Below are 24,356 nucleotides of genomic sequence, written 5' to 3' on the forward strand. Positions count from 1 at the left end.
ACTGGGCAGCTCCTTGGAGGGCAACATGACCTGCTCCCACCATGTGGTTTTTCTGCTGGACGTCGCCAGCCCCGTGCAGAAGAACCAGCTCCAGCTGGGCTGCCTGAGGATTCTGAACTACTCGGGCTGCAGGTTTGGCCTGGCCAATGTCCGATGGGGTTACAAATTCTTTGACTCGCTGGGGGCCCGTGGCCGAGCCTCACGGTTGGGTGATTTCTGTGAGCTTGGGCCCCGCAGCTTTGAAGACTTTGCGGAAGAACTGGAGTCCAGGTTTGGGGTGCAGAGCCACAAATCTCACTTACCTGGTCCAGTGCCCAGAGCCATCCTCACCCAGAATGTGCTGAAGGAAACCCTACTGGATTACCCATGGGATCGACCGGAGATCACCTCACCAGCCAAACCATTCCTGAGGAGCCAGAAGAGCAGGCTGATTGTGGCCCCAGATGAGCCACTGGAGAGCCACATGCCCTCAGAGGGCTTCGTGAATGCTGTCTTTCTTTTCTCTCCCTGCCCTCATTCTCAGAGGGAGCTACTGCAGTTTGTGTCTGGAAGTGATGTCCATTCCTCTTGTAATTATCCCTCTTCTCAAGAGGTGGCAGAAAAACTCTTACCCAAGAGAGTCCAGGAGATGATTGCAGGCCAGAAAATCACTCTGTATTGGGTAGATACTGCTGAATGGTTCAAGGTAATGAGAGAGAATGCAGCGGAGTATTTAAGCCCCTGTGATGGTGTACCGCCCTCTACCAATTATCCAACTGCATAGGAGGTGGTCAGGTGGCTTTATACTCTAACCTTCTGATGTGAGGTGTCTTTCATTACAAATGAAATGGAATTCTCTGCTTTATAGCTAATGGGCATCCTGGCTCACCTGAGTGAGGCCCATTACTGGGATGGCAATTATCTGTGTTGAGATTTAGGTACACTGGAAGATAGGGAACCTTGCCAAAGTGCTTATTTGTGGAATGTCTCATCCATTGACTTAAATGGGAGTGCAGGTGCTTTAATAAATAGTCTGCAGATGCTTAAATACTTGGGTGCCTAAATTCAGGCATCCAAGCTTGAAAACTGTGTAGCCTTATCTTGTTAAATAGGGATGATGCTACCTTCCTTGCAGGGTAGTTGTGAGAATTTGCTAAATAATGACTGTAAACCACTTGAACCCTGCTCTATTGAAGTGCCAAGTATAATTATGAATGAAAGTTAAGGATGCAGGGAGCTATATTTAAGAAGAAAAAGAAGACTTAAATAGGCCATCCATCACTACAGTGCCACTGTAGTCATTCCCCTGCACCATTTTCTCTAAAAATGTGATATTTTATTTTTCTGATAGTGATCACCTTATTGCCAATACTAACTCGAACCTGTTCATTGTTTCATTTCAGGTGTTAGAATCTCCAGATCATGTTGGCTACTGGACAATGTCTGAATTGATCCATCTCGTGGGAGGCACCATTGTGCCATCGGAGACCTTAATTCATGGTTTGAGTCACTACAGAACAGAGGCAGCCTCTCTCTTTTGTAGAGAGTCCAGCTCCTCTAAGCTGCAATTTATGCCAAGAGCCACAATCCTGCCCTTTGACTCAACCTTGAACTTCCTGCTCTCTAAGCCTTCACTATTCCAAGCATCATTCCCACAGCAGGAAGGAGCATTATTCCTCAGCATGCATGGTAATGGAAGGGGTTGCCAGGCAACACTTAATGGATTCTGGGTTAAGGACCAGAGCCATGATGCTTTCCTCTTGCTAACAGTACATGTAAAGTATTATTATTTAAGTCCAATTATTTAAGGAGAGCTCAAGTGATAAAAGTAAAATAGATTGCATCCTGAACAAAGGGATCTCTGATGTGTGAGCCAACATTACTAGGCTCAGAAGGATTAGTTTTTTTACTAGTAAATGTTAGTGAACATCAGTTTCACCTTATACACACAAACCAAAGGAAAAATGCCCAGTGACAAAAATCAAAATTTACTGATAGACAATGTAAGAAAAATGCTTCTTGGAACTTATTAGAGTTTGATTTAAGGATATTGACTTTGTATATTTTGACATGTGATATTGATGAATTTTATTAACAGCTATAAAGCTTTCCTTTGACCAAAGAGAGCTGAATGGGAGACCCCTTTCAAAGCTTCAGATCAGTTTACAGGGCGTAGCTTTCCAAGGGATATGCAGTGGTCATATTCCCCCACAACATGAGCTGAATTTGCCGTCTCCACATGGCTCTCAGCTTCCATGCTCAGGACCATAAAAGCTAAGATGTTTCCTGTGGTTCCACAGCACACTTACCTCAGAGCCATTGCCTGCCTAATCCAGGAGGTTTTTTTTACACTTTCTGCTGAGACTTCTGTTCCTGCACCCATTGTTTGTTTTTTCACCTTGAATAGGAGTAGAGAAGCAGTGGAGATGTGCGGTGATTTTGGAGCCCATAGCCATGAATCAGAGATGCTTCCAGAGTCCGGTCAGTATCTTCCTGAAAGGCACCTTGACAGACTGGAATTTGACAGTGGCTGACAACTTCCTCACTGAGAGTTGGATACTGCAGAGCTCCCGGGCAGGACAATTGGAACAAGATGCATTGTTTCAACAGCTTGTAAGAAGACTAATTACTGAAGAACTGCACATGGTAAATGTTCCCTCCTGTACTTTACTACCCTCTCTGGAAATGGCAAAGAAATAGCATGCACTTATATTACAGTGATGAGGACTATATTAGTGATTCAATAAATATTATTCCTAGAATATTATGAAAGTCTGCACCACAAACTCATTTTTTGTTCTAAATTTAGGGTCTTTTTACAAAAAAAAAAATTTCAGTCTGTAACCTAGTTGTGAGTTGCCTCTTCTGCCTTCCTGAGGCTGTTTAGTTTGTCTGTTTCTAGATAACCTAGATGTCTTTTTCCTTCATATAGGTTGCTGAAGTGTCTTCATCTGAATTTTGGTCCCCCTGCACTGGGATTTTATCCCCTCTCTCTGACACTGCTGCAGTTCTTACCCTGTTCTGCACTGAGAAGGCTACTGAAGTTCAGAGATGTCTCCCTCAAGGAGCTGTGACAGCAAGCTCATCCCAGGACTATACCTTTCATCTCCCAGAAATTGTGAGCAGTGTATTGAGTCAAGCTGATACCTTAATCAAAGATGATCTGGCTAGTTCTGGTAAGTGTGTAGAATGCAAAATGAATCTCCTTTTGATAGTCCCTAGATCAGAATTCTTAGATTCAAGATTGGGTATTTTTAGTGGAGTGTCTCTGGCTTTGGAACTTTCTCCCTCTGGCTATCTGCCAGGGCCAAAGTTTGCTACACTCCAGGGTACTGTGGTGGTAGGGAAAGTGGTGTTATTGAATGAGCATTTGCTTTACTAAGTTCGTTGTTAAGGCTTGATGACATGTGCCAGGTAGCAGAAGCCTTCGGGGCTATGGGAGTGCTGAGGCAACTTGAAATATTCTTAGTTTCATTCGAGCTTTTCCTTTCTGTCCAGACGAGACTACAGTCCCAGAGTGGGTCCAGCATGAACTGTCCTGCACAGATGGTTGGAATCCTGCAGTAGTTGAAAGGTGGTATTCTCTATCAGACATCTGTGGAGCAAGTCCAGATTTAATGGAGTCGTTCAGGTAAGTCTCTTTCACCTGTCCCCGAATATCATTTAGATATTGTCACTTTAGTCCAGAGAATGTCACTTACACTTCTCCAACTAGTTTCTAAAGCTCTACATAATTACCTAATATTTTCAATGCTTGTTAAGTAGGCAGACGTTACTGTACCTTCTTTACAGAGGAGTAAGAACCAGGGCTAGAATCCAGGAATCCTGACTAGTGCTCCCTTGCTCTAAACATTAGATCTACATTCTTAGATGCTTTGATAAGTATTTCTAGGGCACCAAAGTGTGAAACAGAGATGCCACAGATTTCGCCTCTTAAGATTTAGTGCAATCCAATGCAGTACAGTGAAGACAACTGGTTCATTAAGAAGGAACTTTGTTCCTATTTATGCTTACTGGTGCCCAGTGAATGCTGATGGATTTATAGTGAAATCCTCCTAAAGGGCTTGCTGTGAGAAACATGCAAAAATACTTATTGAGGGATATGATTAGATTATCTGAAACTGTTCTTGGCATTGGCCAGTGACATGTCTATTTCAGAAAGGAGTTCTTATTTTTTTGGAGTGCTGTCTCCTTAGCATAAACTAAAAATGTGTTCCTTTTTCTCTGTGCCAGGACACACACTCAGGGACCCAGAGGTTTGGAGAAAGTGGGGGTTATCTAGTAGGTATTTTGCAGGGGCTCATGTCTGAGCTTTCCTGAGATGAGGGCAGGTGGGCACCCTGCAGTGGGAATAAGGGATTCATCTTGTTCCCTGCATCTATTCTGAATTGCTTTGGCTTTTGAACAGGCTACTGCAGGCTGTTTCTGCTACTGAGAAGGAAGAGGCCTCCCAGCCTGAAATGGAGCTGACACACTGTCTGTCTGAGTTCTACCAGAGAAAATCTAGTGAAGCATCTGCCACAGCTGAGCCAAGGGACCACAAAAAAAGATGTATGTCTAGACTAGGACTGTGTGAGTGCTGAGCATTCCCATTACCCTATGGTCTTCTGCGTTTCGCAGCAACATTCTTGGTAATATGAAATCCGAACACCTGCCCTTCTCTGAACAAAGGCACAGTTCTGAGCTGCCTCAGAGGGTGGCCATGTAGCTTGTTTGTTAAAGGGCAATATTGTTTATGCATAAAATGAACCCTGAGCCCCAGTTGGAGCCAAGTGAAGCTGTATAGTTATTGACAACCATTTTCAATAACCACACAATATACAAATCTCTGCACTTTAATTGCCTATTGCTCTCTGGACTCCTCATCTATATGGCCACAACTAACATGACATCACATCTTCTCCACTTTGTTCTAATTTTAAAAAATCAGAGAAAACATTTTAACCCACTTTTTTTTCCTCACAATATTTAATCATTAGACATTTCAGTATAATAATTCAGGGATACTTTATGAATGTCCTGGGCTAATAATCTCCTATATTTTCAGCCTGGGAATCTACCTATATGGGATATAGTGGTGGAGTTGTATAAATAAGAAGCAGCCTCATATTACAGAAATTGAATTCTCTGTCAGACATAGGGCAAGGATGCTTTAGTCTCTAATGCAGAACTAGGGTTTTTACTCAGTTAAGCAACTCCACACGAGGAGCATCTGAATTGTATAATCCTTGTATAGCTATTTCTCAGTGACATTTCAGTTAATATGCAGATTTCTATATTATAAACCCTCTGCTCTAATGAGACCCTGTACTCAGGATTTTCAAGCTGCTTGCCTGCAACAACTCTACCATATAATCATCTTTCTCTCTTCACTGAAGCAGAAAAATCTCTAAAATGTACATTAAAAATGAGGGGGGAAATGCTCAAAAAGCACTGAAAAGGGGGTTTGCTTTTTAAAATTTAAAACCTTTATTTCCTTGTTTACAAGTGACTGGGTGCTTGTCCATACCATAACTTATATTTCTGGATTTATATTGTCCAGCCTTCACTGTTTTAGAAACCTGTGGTAAACGAAAATGTACTGAAATTATTCAGATGTGAGCCCGATTCTTAAGGAAAAGGGCTGAAGAGGAGGAGGCAGAAATGATAGAATCTTGTAAAAACTTAAAAATTTGTTAGTCATTTAACTCCTCTCAATGTGAGAGCCCATCTTGAAACAACAGTTTGGGAAAGTCTCTTGTTAAGCTGGTCTGAGCTGGAAGCAGTTCAGCTTCTAGCCTGGGTTTTAGTCCAGTATACAGCTGTTGTCTTGAAAACAGAAAGCAGAGCATGCTCTAACATTCCCCACTTGTGTAACTTGCTACTCTCATCTTCCTTAGGCTAAAATGAAGCTACTTACCCTTGGCTCCTTTTCAAATCACTAGTGGAGTTGCCCTTCTATTATCAGCTTTCTTGGAGAAAGCACTAAGCACATTCCAAAGGCCAGGTGCCCAGAATAATTGTTTGTATCTATATGTTAGGATTATGTTGGGTATATATGTTGCATACATTCCAGGATCATAGTGTGGCAAGCTAACTGAAAACAGTTAGAGGCCTGTGTTCCTTCCTAAGCGAACGGGAGATCCACTGTTCCAAAAAGAGGGTGAGCCCAGTGGAACAGCCAGCACCACCTGCCTGAGTCTTTCCCTCACATTCTGAACTCTTATTGCCTAATCACTGTGCGGAGGTTAGTTAACATTGCTGTATTGAGATTTACATTTCAACAAACCAAGCATTTATTTTAAAAATGCATCTGGCCTGTCTTGTGGTGCCAGTGTTCTGCTGGATGGTATCTTGGCATCACTTTGTGTGAACTCCAATTCCTCTCTGCCCGATGTAAATTTAACCATTTGTAATCCTGCAGGGGGGGTCCCCCGGACTCCAGTCAGGCAGAAGATGAAGACCATGTCCCGCTCCCTGCAGATGTTGAATGTAGCAAGGCTGAATGTAAAGGCTCAAAAGTTTCTGCCAGATGGAGTGCCACCAGCAGCTGGTGAGAAGCTACCCCAGAAGCTGTTATGGAGATCAGATGATAAGCTGGAAGAAAAGCGAAGAGTGCTGAAAATTTCCATAGGTACATGTCAGACAGGTTTATCAGCTTTGGAGTCAAGTTTGGGAGGACTTTCTTGCGATTCCATCTCTTCAGGCCAGTGGGGGTGAAGCTCTTTCTCTTCTGAGGTTTACTTTCCAGGCCTTTATAATGACTGATTGGACTGGAGAAAATAAAGTTGTCCAAGCATCTAGGTGTAGGTGGAAATATACCCATATTCCTTAGTTATGCCAATGATATGAAGGGCTTTCTTGTCTTAGGCTTTATTCTGAGGCAAGGAAGGGGTCTTGTGAAGCTACCTCAGGTGTTGATCTATTCCTGTCCTTCCTCTTGGGATTTTGAGGTGGGATGTGACTGGGTGGCACTGAGACTATAGCCCCATGAGCTTGCCCAGGCAGGATTTCATTTTAATCTGATGTGTTGGCTTTCATTTTCATAATTTGGAAGTGAAGGCTGTGGCAGCTGTAATACCTTCGCTTTTTACTGCTATCATGTATAGGAGCAGCCTGTGCATGTGGGTAGGCTAGGATAGCTAGCGCCTGCCCCTCCGGCAGTAGGTCTTTCAAGGCCTTGCTGCGCACAGGGCTCTGAGTGTCTGTCACTGGTATCTTCAAGGTAATTTGGAAACCTGTTTTGGTCTGAGAAGGACTAAGAGCTGTCCACCTGCCTTGGGTCTGAGTTGAAGATTCCTGAGAGGCTTCTTTATAAATCTTCTATTGGCCTGGCCATCATATTACGAGAAAACTGCTGTTACAAACCCACTCTGTTACACGGACCTGGTTATTGGAGAGGACAGCTGTGTCTGACTGTCCATTACCTCTTGCTTTTAGTAGATTTGCTCTGCTTACCTTACAGATTTCAAAACTGAGGAGGAGATGCTTTCCCATTTAACTGCAAACTACCAGGAGGCTGTGGTTAATGGAGAATTTCTGACATTTGTGTGTGCACGGAATATGGTCACAGCCATTAAAAGGTTTCTGAAACCAAAAGATGTCAAAGAAAGAGAGGTAGGCAAACCTATTGACAGATGCATATGCTGAAGCTGTGCTTTCCGTGACACAGGGTCTTTCCAGGTAATTCCACACCAGGATAAAGATCTATATAAAATTGTCTCCAGGCTCTTAACCTCTAGAGATCTGGGAGTATGGTTAAAATTACATGTTGTGATCACTGCTGAAATATTAGTTTAAAGAGAAACTTTTAATTCTAGAATTATTTCATCTTTTGTGTGTGTGTGTGTGTGTGTGTGTGTGTGTGTGTGTGTGTGTGTGTGTGTGTGTGTGTGTGTGTGTGTGTGTGTGTGTGTGTGTGTGTGTGTGTGTGTGTGTGTGTGTGTGTGTGTGTACACAGAATTAACAAACCTTAGCTCTTCTGCCTGAAATGGCTCATTTATATAAGAATCAGACAATTATAAGAAATGTACTACTATGGAGTTCTCAGGAAAATCCTTTGTAAACTAAGATCTGATTTGGTACTGATTCCAAAGAAAATGTATTTAAATTCGTACTTGAAGCAACAGCTAGAGAAGTTGTGTGTTCATGAGATTATTTAGAAAAAAAAATTGGTCAGTTCACAAATAATTAAAGTGGGGGGGGATAGATTGTGGAAGATACAAAATTCCGAAGTTCTTTTGAGGGTCCCCCTGTCAAAACCAGATCCATGTCTGTTGCACACTTTCCTGCCATCCAAGTGCTCACATTAGCTACATTTTAGTACAAATAAGACCACATGTGTAGATGAACTGCAATAATGGCAAATTGGTTTCCTTTCAGTGACACCAGATTAAACATAGAAATTAGAGATGGAAAAGGCCTATTATGTCACATTTAGTTCTTCCTCTGCCAGAGGCCAATGCAGGGATTGTTTATCATAAGGTTTTTTTAAAAAAATTAATCCCTTCCCACTAAAATGTCCACCACTTCAGTTAGGAGATTGTTCTACAGTCTAACTGAAATGTCTCAGACAGCTTTTCCTGAGAGTAGATTTTCCTCTGCTTATTTTCATCCCATTACTCTTCATTTTACATTCTTGTACTACCTTACTAGCTACCGAACCTGGATTTTTCTTATTGGACTGTTTTCCACAGTACTGAACAAATTAGAAGAATTTGCTGCATGATGAGAGAGAACGTACTTTGGAGCCTCTGTGCTATGATTCTGTGTATTTGCAGGTGGCCTGTATGGACAGAGTCCGAAGCCATCTCCTGAAGACCAGCAAAACCCTCCGACAACAGTATGATGTCAATCCTGACAAGGAAACCAAAGTCAGAGAGTATGAGGCACAATATTGTATTTACTGCAACTTAAAAAAACCTGCAATTTTGTTTAGCTAGTTTACAGGTCGCTTTGCAGTACAACTAGAGATGTATTTCTATGTGCAAATCTTTTGGGGGTAATTTCTATATCAAAGTGAGTGAATATCCATTCAGTGAAAAGTTTTACTACAGTGAGACACTACAGTGTTTAAGAGAGCATGTCACTTCCTTTCAGGGAAAGAAAACTAACCCATTTTGTATTCATAAAAACACCAAACCTTTGAAAGCTCTAGTTAGTCAGTAGTAAAATGAATGTGACTGTTTGACTAGAAAGAATGGCAGTAAAAGACTTACTGTTTCTGTATAGGTGTCAGCTTCAGGTATTTCTGCGCCTTGAGTTGTGTCTGCAATGTCCCTCATTACAGAGCAGCACAGATGAAATGGAGCAACTGGTGGAGGAGGCAAGTAAATAGGACTGGGCTGTGCTTCTAGCTGGGAATGGAAATGTTGACCTGGAACATGTAGTTTGCCCAGCCGAATCTTCTTTGCTCACACCATAAGGCTGGTCTTGGAGTTATTGATCTGTGATACTTCTCCCTATCTAATTCTATTACAGATGACAGATATGCTGCGTATTTTGTGTCTAACTGAAGACCCAGGGTACCTTACAAAGTTTCTTGAGGAAGTTGTAGTATCGTAAGTGCTTTATGGTGATGATTAAATGTTATCAGTGGAATATAGGCTTGGTCAGTTACCTGTCATGGGTAAATGGTAAACTTTGAGCACTGATTTCAGGTAGCTTTGTAAAACTGTCATGAAAATGTACTAGCCCAGATGCAATCTACTTGCCATACTTTATCCTGATTGTTACAGAAAAGCCAAATTATATTTTACTTGCCCATCTAAACTGGTTACTTGCCTAGGGCAAGTAGAATTTTAAGTCAGGTAAAGGCATGGATACAAAACTTAGAAGTGAAATCACAGGTGGATTTTGGGGCTTTTGCTACCTACTGAGTGTTTGACATGTATTTAAGCTTGGAAGGATTAGATTTTTTTTTTCCCAGTAAGTGTTGACTTTACCATACATACACAAATTGATTTAAAATATTTATATCAATGCTAATTGAAATGTACAGATAGGCAAAGCAAGAAAAAGGCTGCTTGAAAGCTTATTAGAATTTGATTTAAGGATATTTACTTTCTATATTTTGACATGACTTTGATAAGTTATGTTTCAATGGTTATAAAGCTTTAACTTTTTGAATCTCAATGTTGGTTGTTAAATAATTGTCTGACCCTCTCATAATTTCCCCATTATGAAAATTTAAATAGATAAAAATAAAAAGCTTAAAAACATTGATATTTGTCAAAATTAAAAATAGAATTCTGCCAAGCTCACCTATATCATATGTGTTGGTACCTTCCAGATATATGGACTCCATACCAAAGACCCTTGGGTGTCTTTACTACAGTCTGGGTACACAGATTCCTCCGAAGCTGGCATCTGTTCTGCCTGCAGACTTCTTCAGTGATGACTCTATGACTCTGAGTAGCAGATCTCCATCTCTTCCTCCATCTGTGACATCAGTTCCAGTCCCCAGCACAGCTTCCATAAGCACTGAGACTGATCAGTTGGAGGAGCTGCGCACCAGATCTGCCAAAAAGAGGAGGTGATATTTCTGAAGGGGGAGGGTTTTATTTTGTTTACAGCCCTGTGACTAAGAAGCTATCTAAACTATAGTCCCCATCATGGTGAGCTCAGTTGCAGGATAACTAACCAGGACTGATCTTGGTAAGTATCTGATGGATTAGGTCATGCTATTCAGGCCTTCAGTCCATTAAATGACATTAAAAGCTGTGCCATGCTTCTGGGAATGTGCCTGTTTTGTCAGTGGAAATGCGTAATGGACCGGTACTGTAATGGGTTTGGAGAATTGTGATTTGGGTCTTTGACTTAAACCCAGAAGACACTGACAAATTTTTAATTAAACTACTTTCTTTAAAACTAGTCATTTATCCTGATATAAACAAATTAATCACACTCATGGGAACAATCATGGTGTATTGTGTAAATTGATTAGCTGGGTAAATGAGTTAGAATCCTGCCTTTGTGAACAGTTGCCAAATTTCTCTTTTGGGAGGAGTTCTATACTCCACGTTGGTGTTTCTTTATTTTTAAAAAGAAATCAAATCAAACTACATCAGACTTCTTAGTTAGACTACAACGGCGTTAAATGAAACCCACAGAAAAAGGGAATTTGCAGTCTAACTTGCTGTGTGCTGAATGTTTAGCACACACTGGGATCTGCAGCCTTAGTGTCACTGATCTATATAGATACCAAGTCCATAAATCCTTTCTATGTAGGGGTCATGCTGTGCTATGTTTCTTAGGAAACCTGAGGCATTAAAACTGAGACTCTAGATTACTCATTGCAGAAACCCTAGGTAGCTGAGCCTAGGTGATGTGCTTTTGAGTAAGTTAATGACTGAGTTTCAGCCTTGGCTTTGGGTTATAGATGGAGCTGTTTATCAAAACACTCAAAGGCTCCTTGCAGTATAGATAAGGTCCCTGTTGCAAAGAGTTTGCAATCTTAATACAGGTGAAGTCTGTAAATCTGACCCATCTGCTCACTAAAAACGAATTAAAGTTATGTTCCATATAAGAACTGATATCAGTAAAACTGATAATTACATCTGTCTGTCTGTCTTGTATCTTCATTTCTTGTATCCTTTCTAAAGGAATAATGCATTAGCCAGACACAGGAGCATGACAGAAACCTCGCAGAATTTACGCCAGATTGAAATTCCCCAAATACCCAAGAATACCATCAGAAAGGTAAAGCTTTCCTAGGAGATTGGATGTGGGTATCAGCTGCAGGGGTGCAGCAGCATTGTGATACCACATGTAGGAGGAGGGTATGTTCTTTGCCTGTTGAGTGCCCTGTATCAACTGCACAAAGGCTAAAATCTGAGGCAGAACTTGAGAACTTAAACTCTTGTCTAAATGTAACATGTAGGGACAGCGGGTGTTTCAATCTTCTGATTTTGAGTATAAACTAGCAGTTTAACACTTATTATGTCTTCATTTCAGGAGAACTCTCACTCTTACTTTGCCACTGAGAAAGCCCAACAACAGGTGCTTCCCCAACAGAAGGAGGCAGTGCAAGGTATAACAACTAGCTTCTCCATAGAAAGCTGAGTGGTTCCACATACATGGCTGATTTCATTGGACATTGTAGTGAGCCAGGAGTGTTCTAGTGAGATGAAATCACAAATAGAGAGACAGGAAATCTGCAGGAAATATTGCCACAGTCTGGGGAAACTCTAGGGAAAACTATAGGCGTTCTTGATTGAATTCACTCAATATGCTGACAGGCTGTTGAGTAAGGCCATGTCTACGCTAACAAGCTTACAGCTGTACCGATGAAACTACGTGGCTATAAGACTGCTTATGTAGCCGCTCTGTGTTGATGGGAGAGAGCTCTTCTGTCGACATAATAAAATCACCTCAATGAGTGATGGTAGCAGCTCTCCCGCCGACATAGCACTGTGCACACTGCCATTTATGCCTGCAAAATGTATGTTGCTCAGGGGTGTGTTTTATTCACACCTCTGAGTGACACAAGTTTTGCCGGCATAAGTGGTTGTGTAGACAGGGCCTAATTTACTGAATAATTTTATTAAAAGTGTCTAACTTCATCAGTGTAGTCTCAAAAAACATACAAAATGTCAGTCTTCCAGGTCTCTTCCATTTCTTTAGTTCTTCCGTCCTTCTGCCTCTGGCCCCCGCACAGAGGACCACAAAAATATTTGATATAATGACCATTGAGATTCAGTCACCACCCCATTGAGATGAAGGGGGCAGTTCTTACTCCATTCTTCTCAAAGCTCTCTGTTAAGTATCATGTTCAGGAGGGTATATTTGCAGCTAGAAATTTGTTAATGTCTGTTTCAAAATTCAAGTATTCTATAAAATGTAAGGTTCCAAAGCCCCAAGACCACCTGTGCTGCAGCTCAGATTCTCTATGCCGGATATTTCCCATGGCCCTAATCAGGATCCTTTTGATGCTTGGAACTCCACCTAGCTTCTTTCTGTAGGTTACAGACAGAGCCCTAAATAGTTGACTAATGTAAATAAAAAGGAACCCTTGTAAGAGAGATCTGCATGGCTTTGGGGAGGAGCATGGACAGTGATTGTTTTCACCAGTAGAAACTACCTCTTCAGGTACTTAACTTTTCAAAGGTGTGAAAAAAGCCATTTGCTTTCATCACTGGCAGATTTGTTTACATTCTTCCTACCACCGCTGCCACATGAGAATTACCTTTGTGGTATATCTACTCACATTTTGCCCTTTCTGGTGCTTTCAGAGGTGACAAAGGTGCGACGGAACCTCTTCAATGAAGAGATGCTTTCTCCATCAAAAAAGTCCCTGAAGAAGATGCTTCGAAGCCAGTCAGTATCAGCTGTGGAAGGCCTGAGACACAAACGCAGCTGCTCTGACGAGGGCAGTAGAGGTGAGATATGAGCTACGCAACTGCCTATGTCTGGGATCTGCAGAAGAAACTTGAATTTACATCCCCTGCAGCCCCTTAACCAAAAAAAAAAAAAAAGTTCTCTGACAGGTCTTGTTAAGTAAAGTGAATTTGCTTCATCATATGAATATTTTTAGCTCAGTGCTGCAGTGTTCGGGTTGCAAACAGTGCAGGGCAATATTTAAATCCAAACCTGTTTTCATCTGTAAATTTAAATATTTTCCCACAAAGAAAGCAACTGTTAATCAGTTAAGATTGCTTGATGTGAACATCTACCCACACAAACCTTTAAAAAAATCCATTTAAGAGATCCTTTAATGTACCTTAGCACCCAGACATCATGTTCAACTTTCACTGACTTCGTGGCTCTATAAAATAGATGGAGTCTGTGCAAATAACTGACCATCCTTTCTTGGAGGCAGATTTGATCAGTTAATCTTTTTTCATGTGTCCGGCTGCTGTGGCATAAGAAAAATGAGAGACGGTTGAATCCCTTATATAGACAATTAAAATATGGCTGTGCGTGAGGTACTATGCATGTATCTGTTACTAAACTCAATTCAGTAGATAGCAGGGCTATCCCCTGAAGTCCTATGTCTGCATTATTTAGTATCATAATTATACAACTAAAGTTAAGCATGACCCAGACTCCTCTTACATTAATGCCACCTGTTATTTCTATGGCACCATAGGTGTACTCCATGCATTACAGATCTATGGGAAGACAAGGTTCTTGCCCCAAATAACTAACAACTTCAGTAGTTATTGGGTCTACTTGCAAGATCAGGACTTAAATTACACTTAATAAATAAGGGAACAAAGGGATGTAATATAAGTTATGTGAATGGGCTAATTATGTCTGACGTGTGCTCTGCTAGTTCCAAGATTTTATCCATATACATATAACTCACCTTTAACTGTAAAATTTATATTGTATGTGAGGTGCACCATGAAAGCAAAGGTGGCAGTTGTTTTGATGGTTCAAACCGAAGTGTACAATTGGCCATCTGCCTTGAATAGAGACTAAATAATATGTAGATGTGATATGTAAGTCTCTAAAATCTTCACATTGCTCTCTCAGTCCAAGTCACCTCCCAGGCTTGCTAAAATGTCTGTTTGCTGCTTCATCCGTTTCAGATCATCGCAAGCTGCTGACCAAGAAAGTCTCAGAGACGCCACTGCACAAACAGGTCTCCAGGAGACTGCTTCATAAACAGATCAAAGGCCGGTGAGTGAGTGTGATATTAAGTAGTTCTACATTTTTATTTTATTTTTTTTAACCAAGTGCTGGGTGGCCAAGATGTGGACTGCAGACCAAACAAGTACTATGGAATTTGGCAGTGTGGCCCATGATGTCCTCTTTAATGTAGCAAGACAACTTGTGGAGACTACAGGTCCCAGCATTTGAGTGAGGACAACCACCACTTGCTTCATCATGCATATTAAGAGCATATCTGATGCTTGCATCAGGTTGCCATTGCGCCCCTCAGGCGAGGCTGGGTGCCATTTCATAGGGCTCCCCTACAAAGGCTTGTGTGGTGATTGTTTTATACAGTGAGTTACTAATGAGAATCACGGGAAATCTAGGCTGAAGTTGGGCCTGTTCTCCTGTCTGTACCACAGCTGAAGGACATTCTGTGGCTAGACTGATCTCTTGATGGGAGGCAATGCCTACTAATCACACTCGGAGACTACCTTGCAACTTGTTGATGTGGCCCTGTTAGCAAATGGAGTTTTCTGCAGCTCTTAAAAACAAATGTTTAGGTTACTCTCAGACCAGGCATGGTGTCATGGAGAGTCAAAAGTTTTAACTGTTTCTCCAAGGTGTTCTGATCCTGGCTCTGACATCCATGTCGTGGAAGAATCTCCAGAAAAAACCACAACTGGTGAGTATTAATTTAATACAAACTCACTTTCCTTTTTACCTTGCTGCAGGTCACACTAAGATAGCACACTTCAGTCTGGATGATCCCCAAGTATAGAGAGAAAATTGCAGCCACCCCTGGACTGGAAGGCAACAGTGAACTATACAGAACTTTTAAGAGAGAATGAGGAGAACTTTAGGGAGGCAGAACATAATTCCCCAAACTGACTATATCACTGCTATGAACATCTCTACTTTTTGCCAAGAGTGCTGTGGGACTGTTAGACCTCTGAAGTTGCAATTAAAAGATAGTACCTCCTAGACCTGTGCTGAGACGTCCTCATTTTTCTTCTCTAATATACTACAGCATAGTGTTGAGGTTCCACAGAGTTAGTTGACCATGCTCCTCCTTGCCCTTAGCTAAGGAACAGAACAGCCAGGTGGGTTTGGAATGAGATGAAGTGAAGTGCAAAAACCAACAGTGGGATTAACTAGTCAAAAGACAACTCTTATTACTCCAAAGAAGCCAAAAATATATTTTTCCCAATATTACTTTTCTCTATAAACAACTACTCTAGTTACCACAGGATGTTGAATGATTATGAATGGGAGGAGTGGTGGCCATGAGACAACTGTTAAGATGGGGTTCTATGCTATGAAGAAGTTTTGGACTGGAAGGAAGCACCTGCTGTAGTATTAGAAGTCCCCACTGAAGTCAGGAAGTTGGGGTTCCTTTTCATTCTTTTCATCTTCAGATTTTGGTGAATGTTCCACTAATTAGTCCCTTCCCTGCCTGACGCCAGGTTAGTTAACAAAACGTTGCTGGACAACTGCAGAGAGGTCTCTTCCAGAGGCACTTGTCTGCCAGCTGTAGCTTTCTTTTGGAAGTGTTGTGTGGTTTGGTTTTTGAGGGAGAAGGCCCTGATGGTATTACTCTTATCTTCCAGAAGTGGGTTTAAGAAGAAGCCCACGCATCAAACAGCTGTCACTGAATAGGACGCACTCTGGCTCTTTCTATTCCACTGCACAGCCCAGCTCACGGAATATGCAACGAGTACATTTGGTACAGCAAGAAGTGACATGTGTTAAGCAGGATCTAACAGGTACTGGGATTGGTGATCACACTTACTGACCTGGCATTAACTGACATAGGTAATCCAGCTGCCAGATTCTGGTGCAGAAATACTTGCTGATTGGCACCATAGAGCACACTTAAGGGTTCTGAGGGCATCTGTTGTAAGAACTGCCAGATGGTGTCCTTTATAACCCGGAGAAGTCATTCAAGCAGAATATGGTATTTTTGTATTGGGAATCTCTGTATTAGGAACCCCTGTACTTCCATTCTCTTATGAGGAAAGGAAAGTCTTATTACTCAGCCAGCAAAGAAACAGTCAGACCCAGACCAATAAACCATCTTGCCCATGGATTATTTCCCACTAAACGCAACATAAACCTGTCAGCAGCAGAAGTCCTAAAGATGCTGCCAAACCCAGCTCTTCTATATAGCAGCACAGTGCAGTGCCAGATGGTATCTTCCTGATTTCCTTCTTCAAAGGATTATAAACTGATTTCACTGAGAAGTTCAGGACTTAGTGGTGCTATTCATCCCGGCAGCTTTGTCCTAGAGGACTTTTTCCATGCGTTTGTGTTCAGCTACTAGTAAAAGCTGTTTAGTTTGTCATTTTCCTGTGATAGTACAGAAAAGAGTAATACTTAGCTCAGTATGTGAAACTTTTTGGATAGCCAGCAAAGAGCAAATGGTGCCAATACTGGAGCCCTTTAATTGTCTCTGACCATGTGAGTGCCAGGAACAACTGTGCCAATCATGTCTATGCCTGCTGCCAATCTAACTGCACTATGCTTTTTTAAGGCATTCCACGGTATCCTGATAACCTAACCATTCAGTCTCCCAAGAGGCTTCTCTTTGGAGCAGTTCTTCAAGTGAGCAGCCCTAAAGTGAAGGATTCAGCTGGAACAAGGAGAACAAGAAACAACTCGGACTTGGAAGAGCCAATTGCCTATCAGGTAAAAACACCTTCCCAATCTCTCTCCCCCGGTGCCTACATGTACTTAGGGACACAGTGGGCAAGGTAATCTTTTATGGGACCAACTTCTGTTGGTGAGACAGACAAACTTGAGGTACACAGTGTCTTGTCTCTATCACCAACAGAAGTTGGTTCAATAAAAGATATTACCTCACCCACCTTGTGTCTCTTATATCCTGGGACCGACACTGCTACATCTACACTGCACAAATGTACTTAGTCAGACCCATGTGTCTTTAAACAGCTATTTCTGTTTGTGTGTGACTTAAATTGTCAGTTTCTATGTTTGTATCACCAGAAATGAATGTTAAGTTACCATTACATAGAAATATTAAGTATGTTCTATTCTCTTTCCTCAGACTCCAAGAAAAACTCCTCACAAGGCTGCCCAGAAGCCTCTGACCTCTACCAGTAGAATGCTAAGGAAATCCCCACGCACACCACACAAAACATCAAAAACACTGGAGAAGACGCCTGGCAAAAGTCCAGCTGCTAAGCAGACTGCAACTAAATGTTTGGGACGGTACTTCTCTCCTTCTAGACAGGACAAGTCACCGCCTGAGCCTAGTGAAAAGACGAGGGAGCATTTATCACAAGTAACTCCTCAGAAGGACTGTTTTCCTGAGAGATTTCCCTCCCCTTACAAGGAGGTGGGGTTACAAACTCCAGAAAAGCAGACGGGGGATAAAGTGCTTGATGATGTTTTTGGGTCACCGCTAAAAGATTTCAGTCCAGCAACTGCTTCATGCACAGCAGCACAAATGCCATGCACTGCCAAGGAAAAATCTATCTCAGACCCACAAACTCAAAGACGCTCCTTGAGATCCTCCCAGAAAACAGCATCTCCAGCTTCTATTCCGAGACAGGCTCTCGGGGTTGAGAGTCAGAGAAATCCAGAGCCAAACTTCCATTTAGAGTCAGTATCTCACCCAGTGGAAGCAACTCCCAGGAAAGTCAGATGTGCAGCTCCAAAACCTTTGAGTCCAGTGGGTGTAGTGGCTGCTGCTTTATCTTCAGAAGCCCAAGCCACTTTGAGTACAAAGTATTCATTTAATTCTTCTCCTTTTGAATCTTCCATACAGACTCCAGCCATAGGTTCTCCTCCTCATTGTAAAACAACAGAACTTGATTGGGAGTCTAATACACCTAAAAAGCCTCCTTTGAAATCTCAAAATATCACAGGCACATCCCCAAGGAAAGCCCTAAGGTCTCCTACCTGTACACCTGAGCACACCAAACGTGGAGAAGTAAATCCTGCTCTTTCACTCTCCAAGTCTGCTAAAAATAAAGAGAAGCATCATAGTAAAGGTATCACTAGGCTTCCTGCACAAAGCTCTCTGCTTTATGAGCCCAAGGCTTCTGAAAGTGTCTGCATGTTAGAGAAAAGTGAACTAGTGTGTATAGACGCTCAGGGCTCCTCCCCAAGAAAGGATCAAAGTTTAGAAAAGCATCTGTCTCCTGAGCTTTCTGCTCAAGGACATGTGCATGTCTTGGATGTTGTGAGAGTGCATAAGCACTTCGATTCCTCCTCCTTAGGCAGCAGAAGCATCTTTGAGACCCTCCCAGACAGACAGAGTGATGCCTCAGGAGTTAGAGTTTTACCATCAGAAGAGTTTAAAGAATCAAAGATGTTTACTGTTAAACCCTCTGGATCTAACTTTCTGAATGCTTTGCCCGCTACCTCAAAGTGTGCCTCTTCTGCCTATGCACTGCGCTGCACCCCAGACAGAATGCAGCGGGAGGCTGCAGCACGACTAGGGAATCCTGAACTTCAGGGAAAGCTTTCTACTCCTAAAAGTCAGAAGAAGTTGGTCTCTACCAATCCACCAACTTACGAGGTTGAACTTGAGATGCAAGCTTCTGGCCTGCCCAAACTTCGCATTAAGAGGATCGGCTCTGGCTCAGCCTTGGAAGTACAATCACAACTGAAGACTGGCAAATCCAGTGGAGAGGAAAGCCCCTTTACTGAACTTGCTGTGGCCTGTTGTGCTAGACACCCAGGAAAACTAGCAGCTGCCTGTGTTTCACCCTCCTGCTTTCGCTCTTCCCATAGTACACCTGGGAAGGGTGGAGGGCAGACCTACATCTGCCAGTCATACACCCCAACTAGTTGTGCGTCTACCACCACCTCCCCATCTCATGTGGATGCTGGAGTTCCCTGGACACCTTCTCCAAAGCACAAAGGGAAGACCACCCCTGATGCCATCAAGGACTGGCCACGGAGAAAAAAAGCAGCAGACAGCAATGCCAGTGGTGGTTGTGGTCGAAGTGAGAAGAATGCAGAATGTACAGGGAACATGTCAGCAAGTGAAGAGGGAGGGACAACGTCTGACCACTGCAGCATCAGTAAAGCCCTGCTGCTTATGGACTTTGAATTGGAAGGGGTTTACAGGCTTCACGACCAGTCACCTCCCAGCGACACAGAGCCCCAAGCTGACGAGGGCTCTTCCACAGGGACTTTCGGCCTGAAATCCAGGAAGCGGGCCTTTGATCACCGGTCTCCAGAGGAGGAAAGCAAGCAGGAAGCTAAGAGGTCTTGCACAACTAGAGACTACCTGGATCCAGTTAGCTCTTCCACAGATGAGAGCAGCACAAGCAAAAGGAGGGTATCCACAATGCCTCCTGGCAGAACCACGGTGTCTTCAAACAGAACTCCTGGGCAGCAGAGTTCCATAGGGGATGACGATGTCTTCAGTGTTTCAGGTAATCAATTGTCAAGTGTGTCATCCTACTGAAATTCAGAGATGCTAAACTGGAAGGAGCTGTGAGAACAGAATGCAAAGGGGACTTGAAACATAGGCAGGAAACAAAGTGTGATGCAGTTGTGCAAATGCAGCAATGCATCAGAGGAAATAATCTGAAAGGCAGATCCATTGGAGTGAGATGGAGGGGTGAGAAAGAATAGCAAATTACATGTGAGTCTTCATGCCATGTTGCAGCTACACAGGCCCGTGCTGATTGGGGTGTATATGCAGAATCATGTCATGGACTGGGTAGGTAGTTCTGCAGCGCCAGAATATTTGCCTCAGTTATGGGAAACTTATTAAAATATTGACAAATTGGGGAGAGCTCAAAGAAAAGAATAAACTGACTAGCAGCTGAAAGCGCTTATCTTATAGGGAGGGATTAAGAGCTAAGTATGGCCTAGCATAGTTAAGATAATTGCAGAGTCAGATCCCTGTCCCTTCTCTTAACATAGCGAAAGGGTGTGAAACCCTATGGGAAGAGAGAACTTGGGGTGTTAGCAAGGGGGTGTAACTAAGTAAGAGGAATGGAATGTGGGGAGAAGGGGAAATGTAAGCTGCATATGACTGGAGAATCTCCCTGACACGTGTATTAGGCTAGTGTGTAGTTTCCTAGGAGCTGTGGTTGTAGCCTCAGATATTGAACACTTTTAATTTAAAATGATGATATAATTAGACACCTGGAAGAACGCTGCATTGGTTCATGGGATATTGAGTACGATTCTATGCTGCTTGCCCCTAGGCTTTATTTTCACTCACCCTTTTTCAGCACTATGCATTTCACTCTTTTAAACTCATTTTAAGAGGTTGGATTTTTTTTTTCTGAAATAGGTACATGCAAGAACATGTTAATTGTACATGCAATCACCACAACTTTGTACAGATGGCCCTACAGATAACTGGTCCATAGCACTTGCAATTTCTTATTTTCAGATGCAGTCAAGACAACTGCACACACATGCTTACAATGGCACGTCTAATGTGAATGTGCTCTTGCCAGCAGTCACACCAAGTCAGCAACAGGCTTGGAAATTACAACTAATTTTATCATTAAGGGGATTGGTATTCATAGTCAGGATTGTAAGCAAGGCCCCATGGATTTCATGTCCTTGGAATCCATTCCTCGTTTTACAACCTAAGCTTTTTAAAGAATTGTTTCTATTCCATATGGTTGCACAGAGCCCCTTAACTGTGATGCTAGCGCTAGCTAGTGTAACCGATGCAGTGTCTGCTGAGTCTGCAGACAGCCTGAAACAATAAGCACTAAAAGTCACACACTGACCAATTCTTCCTAGATAGTCTGTTAATTTGAAAGCCTAGCTGGGTGTTTAAGAAAAAAGGTAAGTGTTGTTTACTCCTTCATATAACAAGAACCAGGATTCACCTAATGAAATTAATAGGCAGCAGTTTTAAAACAAACATAAGGAAATACTTCTTCATAGAACGCACAATCCACCTGTGGAACTTGTTGGTAGGAATGTTGTGAAGGCCAAAAGTATAACTGGGTTCAAAAGAAAAATAGGTAAGTCCATGGAGTGTAGGTCCATCAATGGCTATTAGCCAAGATGGTCAGGGATACAACCACATGCCTTAAGGTGTACCTAAACCTCTGATTACCAGCAGCTGGGACTGGATGAATCACTCAATTGCCCTTGTCTGATCAGTCCCTCTGAAGCATCTGGTACTGGCCTCTGTTGAAAGACAGGCTACTGGGCTAGATGGGCCATTGGTCTGAGCCAGTATGGCCATTCTTATATTCTCTGCTAGTCATTTTAGTAAAATCATTCATATGTGCATATCTCAAATTGCCTCTTAGATGTCTTAGACTTCACTTTTCCCTGACAACTTCAAAACAGCAGTTGTTGAAGACTTAGGGCAGAGTAAAAGCCTGCTCTTGACTTACCTGAAAATGTTGCAGAATTTCCACTGTGCCATAGTAACCAGGGGCCTTGGCTACTTCCCAGAGGGCAGGACTTGGTGGGGATGCTGCAGTTTCATGGCTCATTGTCCTTCTCCAGGCTCAACTCCACCACTGAAGGGCTCCCTCTCTGCTAGTGGTCTTCGAGCACTAACACAGTCCCCGCTGCTCTATCAGGGACAGACACCATCTCGGAAGAAGTGTGCCAGAGGTAACCACCTATCATTTCATAAAGCCTTGCACTCAGACTATAGACTTGTGACCTGCCTGCAGCTAAGTGAGATGGAAAGAGCACAGGTTGTGTACCAGAAAGGGGGCAGGGAACTTGTCTGCACCCAGAAAGGGAGGTGTGGGGAGAGGCTGGAGGATTTGATGTGTCTGCCCGGCAGGCTCCTGTTGCCAAGAAGTTGGGCCTTAGAGCCCTGAGGCAAAACTGAGCTATGTTTGCTCGGGAGGGCGGTAGAGTAAATGGGGTTTTCTGAGGCAAGTGCTGAACTGTGACCCTGAAAGGGTGGGTTTTTCACTAACCCTTTCTGGCCTCTGCAGATGAGTTGGACATCTTTCACAGCATTACGGACCAAGAAGTGTCTCCATTCCCCCACGCAGGGTCCCGGAGGCAGCACCTTAGCAGGACTTATTCGCGGAAGAAGCTACTCAGCTGAACTCTGCAGCCAGAGCAAAATAATGACATATGCAGGCTGTCTCACCCACTATGAAGTACATGCTGCCATCCCTAAGAGAGCGAGCTTGCTTTCTTGAACTCGTGGGGGGCTCATTGCTACTGGGACTTGTATGTAGCCAGTGTGTGGGGAAATCCTCATCTCCGCTCCTGCAGGTTTTAATGAGCACTCCAAGCTCCTCCATCCATGGGGCTGAGAAGGGAACAGACCTGTGGCAGTGGGTAAAGGAAAGGCTGCTTAAGGCCAATGAGAGCTTTTTTAATCTGGTAGGGATGTGTCCATCTATTCTAAGCCTGGTTCTGTCTTCCAGGGGGTGTGTGTGTCACACATGGAGTCCAACCAGCTGAAGCGAATGGTCACTATTTTAGTGTTCTTTTGTAAAAATAAACTTTGTAGGAATTGTGGACCTGACTTCTAGGAGCTTGAAGGGCTGTTGTAGGAGCCCGTGAAGTCCAGTGCTTTAGGGGCTATTCCTGCTGAGGGAGAATGCAAGGGATTCCCCTTTGCTGCCTGCTGGAGGCTATTCCTTACAGAACAAGGAAAAAATCAACTGATTTAGAATCCTGGGGAGAGAAACAGCTGTGAAGCCCCAGCCCTAGGCCCAGCCTCTAGACTAAATAGCAGGGCAGGTGGAGCGATGTCTAACGTAGCACTGCCTGTTTGCTGAAACCAAAAGGCCGTGCAAGAAACAAAAGGTTAAGTGGGATAGGAAGGGTCAGCTTATGGACGAGTGACAGCAAACAGAAGAGCTGCCTCACCCTCTGGTGGTAGGTGAGTGGAGGAGGCTGTGAGACAAGTAATTTATTCAAACTCACTCTGTTATTAGAAAGTTACAGCCGAAATGTAAAAAAGTTACTACAAAGGTATTTACAAGAGCTCAGAGCAGCTCCCCTGGCATGAACACTGCTGCAGCCAACAGCAGTTTTCTTATTGGGGCGACATCAGCAGGAGTAACTCCATGGCAGGGGCTAGGCTCCACAACTGTAAACATACCTCTGTAGCCTTGGAGACCCTCACAGGAGCTCTGTCCCTCACTCCACCCTGGGAAGCTGTTATGGGGGAAGGGAAAGACTTCCCCCTTGGTGTTCCCAGCAGGGTAGTGGTAGCTGGGAATTGACCAGGCTTCCCAGCAGCTGCCTTTTTAGCAATTTTCCCTTGTGATGAAAATGTCACAAGTCCCAGCTGGGGCTACAATGAAACGCAGCCTGGTTACAGCCATGCTGCCTAAGCAGAGCAGTAAGGCATTTACTAACTACAGCAGGCAGTGATTGCTCCTGCCAGCACTTTGCGCACACAATGTTAAGCCTGGCTCTAGAGTGGGTTTCTCCTGACATCAATCATTCCTGGGTGGGAGGGCACTGGAGCCACAGTCAGGCTGGCTCTGCGCAGCTCCCTCCAGGATTTGGGCAGAGGAGCCAGGTTCCATGGCATAGCCACCTCATGGGGCTGCCCCTTTTTGAACAGATAGTCTGCCTCTCTCTGCCGAATCTCCTCTGGGCCCAAAGCGTTGTCACTGGGCAGTGAAGAGCGCCTCCATGTGGATGGTAAGGGTGCATGCACCAAGTCCCTATTCTCTTCCTTGCACTGATGGCTTCCTTCAGTGACAGCCAGCTGCACCTGCTGTTCCACGATACCAGTGCCTGCTTCTTCATAGGTCCCCAGTACACCAGGAGGTCTCTCCCCAGCTCCATGTGTGCTTCTCTCCACCCCTACTGGAGAAGGCAGGTTGTTAGTGAAGTGGTTCTCAGGA

General features: G+C 43.3%; 2 protein-coding genes and 1 long non-coding RNA gene across 9 annotated transcripts in view; 1 reads left to right on the forward strand and 2 right to left on the reverse strand.

Annotated features, from left to right (window-relative positions):
- On the forward strand, positions 1-23,010 carry TICRR (TOPBP1 interacting checkpoint and replication regulator). 5 transcript variants are annotated; one of them, XM_067555682.1, is made up of 22 exons: positions 1-685; positions 1,383-1,668; positions 2,387-2,625; positions 2,912-3,155; positions 3,478-3,610; positions 4,388-4,530; positions 6,383-6,592; positions 7,424-7,575; positions 8,739-8,839; positions 9,190-9,283; positions 9,439-9,518; positions 10,250-10,492; positions 11,562-11,658; positions 11,914-11,989; positions 13,191-13,337; positions 14,493-14,583; positions 15,180-15,241; positions 16,167-16,322; positions 17,090-17,244; positions 17,624-19,967; positions 22,027-22,137; positions 22,473-23,010. In XM_067555682.1, the coding sequence occupies exons 1-22, from the start codon at positions 26-28 to the stop codon at positions 22,586-22,588; spliced, it is 5,940 nt and encodes a 1,979-aa protein (XP_067411783.1). In that variant the 5' UTR covers positions 1-25; the 3' UTR covers positions 22,589-23,010. The 5 variants fall into 5 exon arrangements, with proteins under 5 accessions (XP_067411783.1, XP_067411779.1, XP_067411780.1 ...); XM_067555678.1 differs by lacking the exon at positions 22,473-23,010 and having other exon boundaries at positions 22,027-22,447; XM_067555679.1 differs by lacking the exon at positions 22,473-23,010 and having other exon boundaries at positions 16,170-16,322; positions 22,027-22,447.
- LOC137158103 (uncharacterized) lies at positions 10,341-14,650 on the reverse strand. Its single transcript, XR_010921294.1, has 3 exons — positions 13,679-14,650; positions 13,166-13,411; positions 10,341-10,476 (listed from the first exon to the last, which is right to left on the reverse strand). It is a non-coding gene; the product is annotated as an uncharacterized lncRNA (long non-coding RNA).
- Positions 22,443-24,356, reverse strand: part of KIF7 (kinesin family member 7) — a 19,359-nt gene continuing 17,445 nt past the window's right edge. For 2 of the 3 annotated variants that reach the window (XM_067555686.1, XM_067555684.1), the window contains exon 19: positions 22,443-24,318. In XM_067555686.1, coding sequence (XP_067411787.1) covers positions 23,918-24,318 — 401 coding nt within the window. In that variant the 3' untranslated portion in view covers positions 22,443-23,917. The remainder of the gene's footprint in view (positions 24,319-24,356) is intronic. The other variant, XM_067555685.1, reaches the window with a different exon arrangement.

Source organism: Emydura macquarii, unplaced genomic scaffold, assembly GCF_026122565.2.
Source record: "Emydura macquarii macquarii isolate MOO-44397 ecotype Brisbane River unplaced genomic scaffold, CSIRO-AGI_Emac_v2 contig_1644, whole genome shotgun sequence".
NCBI classification, from domain to species: domain Eukaryota; kingdom Metazoa; phylum Chordata; order Testudines; family Chelidae; genus Emydura; species Emydura macquarii.

Coding starts and splice junctions, on each gene's coding strand:
- TICRR (XM_067555678.1), top strand. CDS start 26: ATGACCTGCTCCCACCATGTGGTTTTTCTGCTGGACGTCGCCAGCCCC. Junction 1,669..2,386: donor ATTATTCCTCAGCATGCATG/GTAATGGAAGGG, acceptor CACCTTGAATAG/GAGTAGAGAAGCAGTGGAGA. Junction 6,593..7,423: donor AGTGCTGAAAATTTCCATAG/GTACATGTCAGA, acceptor CTTACCTTACAG/ATTTCAAAACTGAGGAGGAG.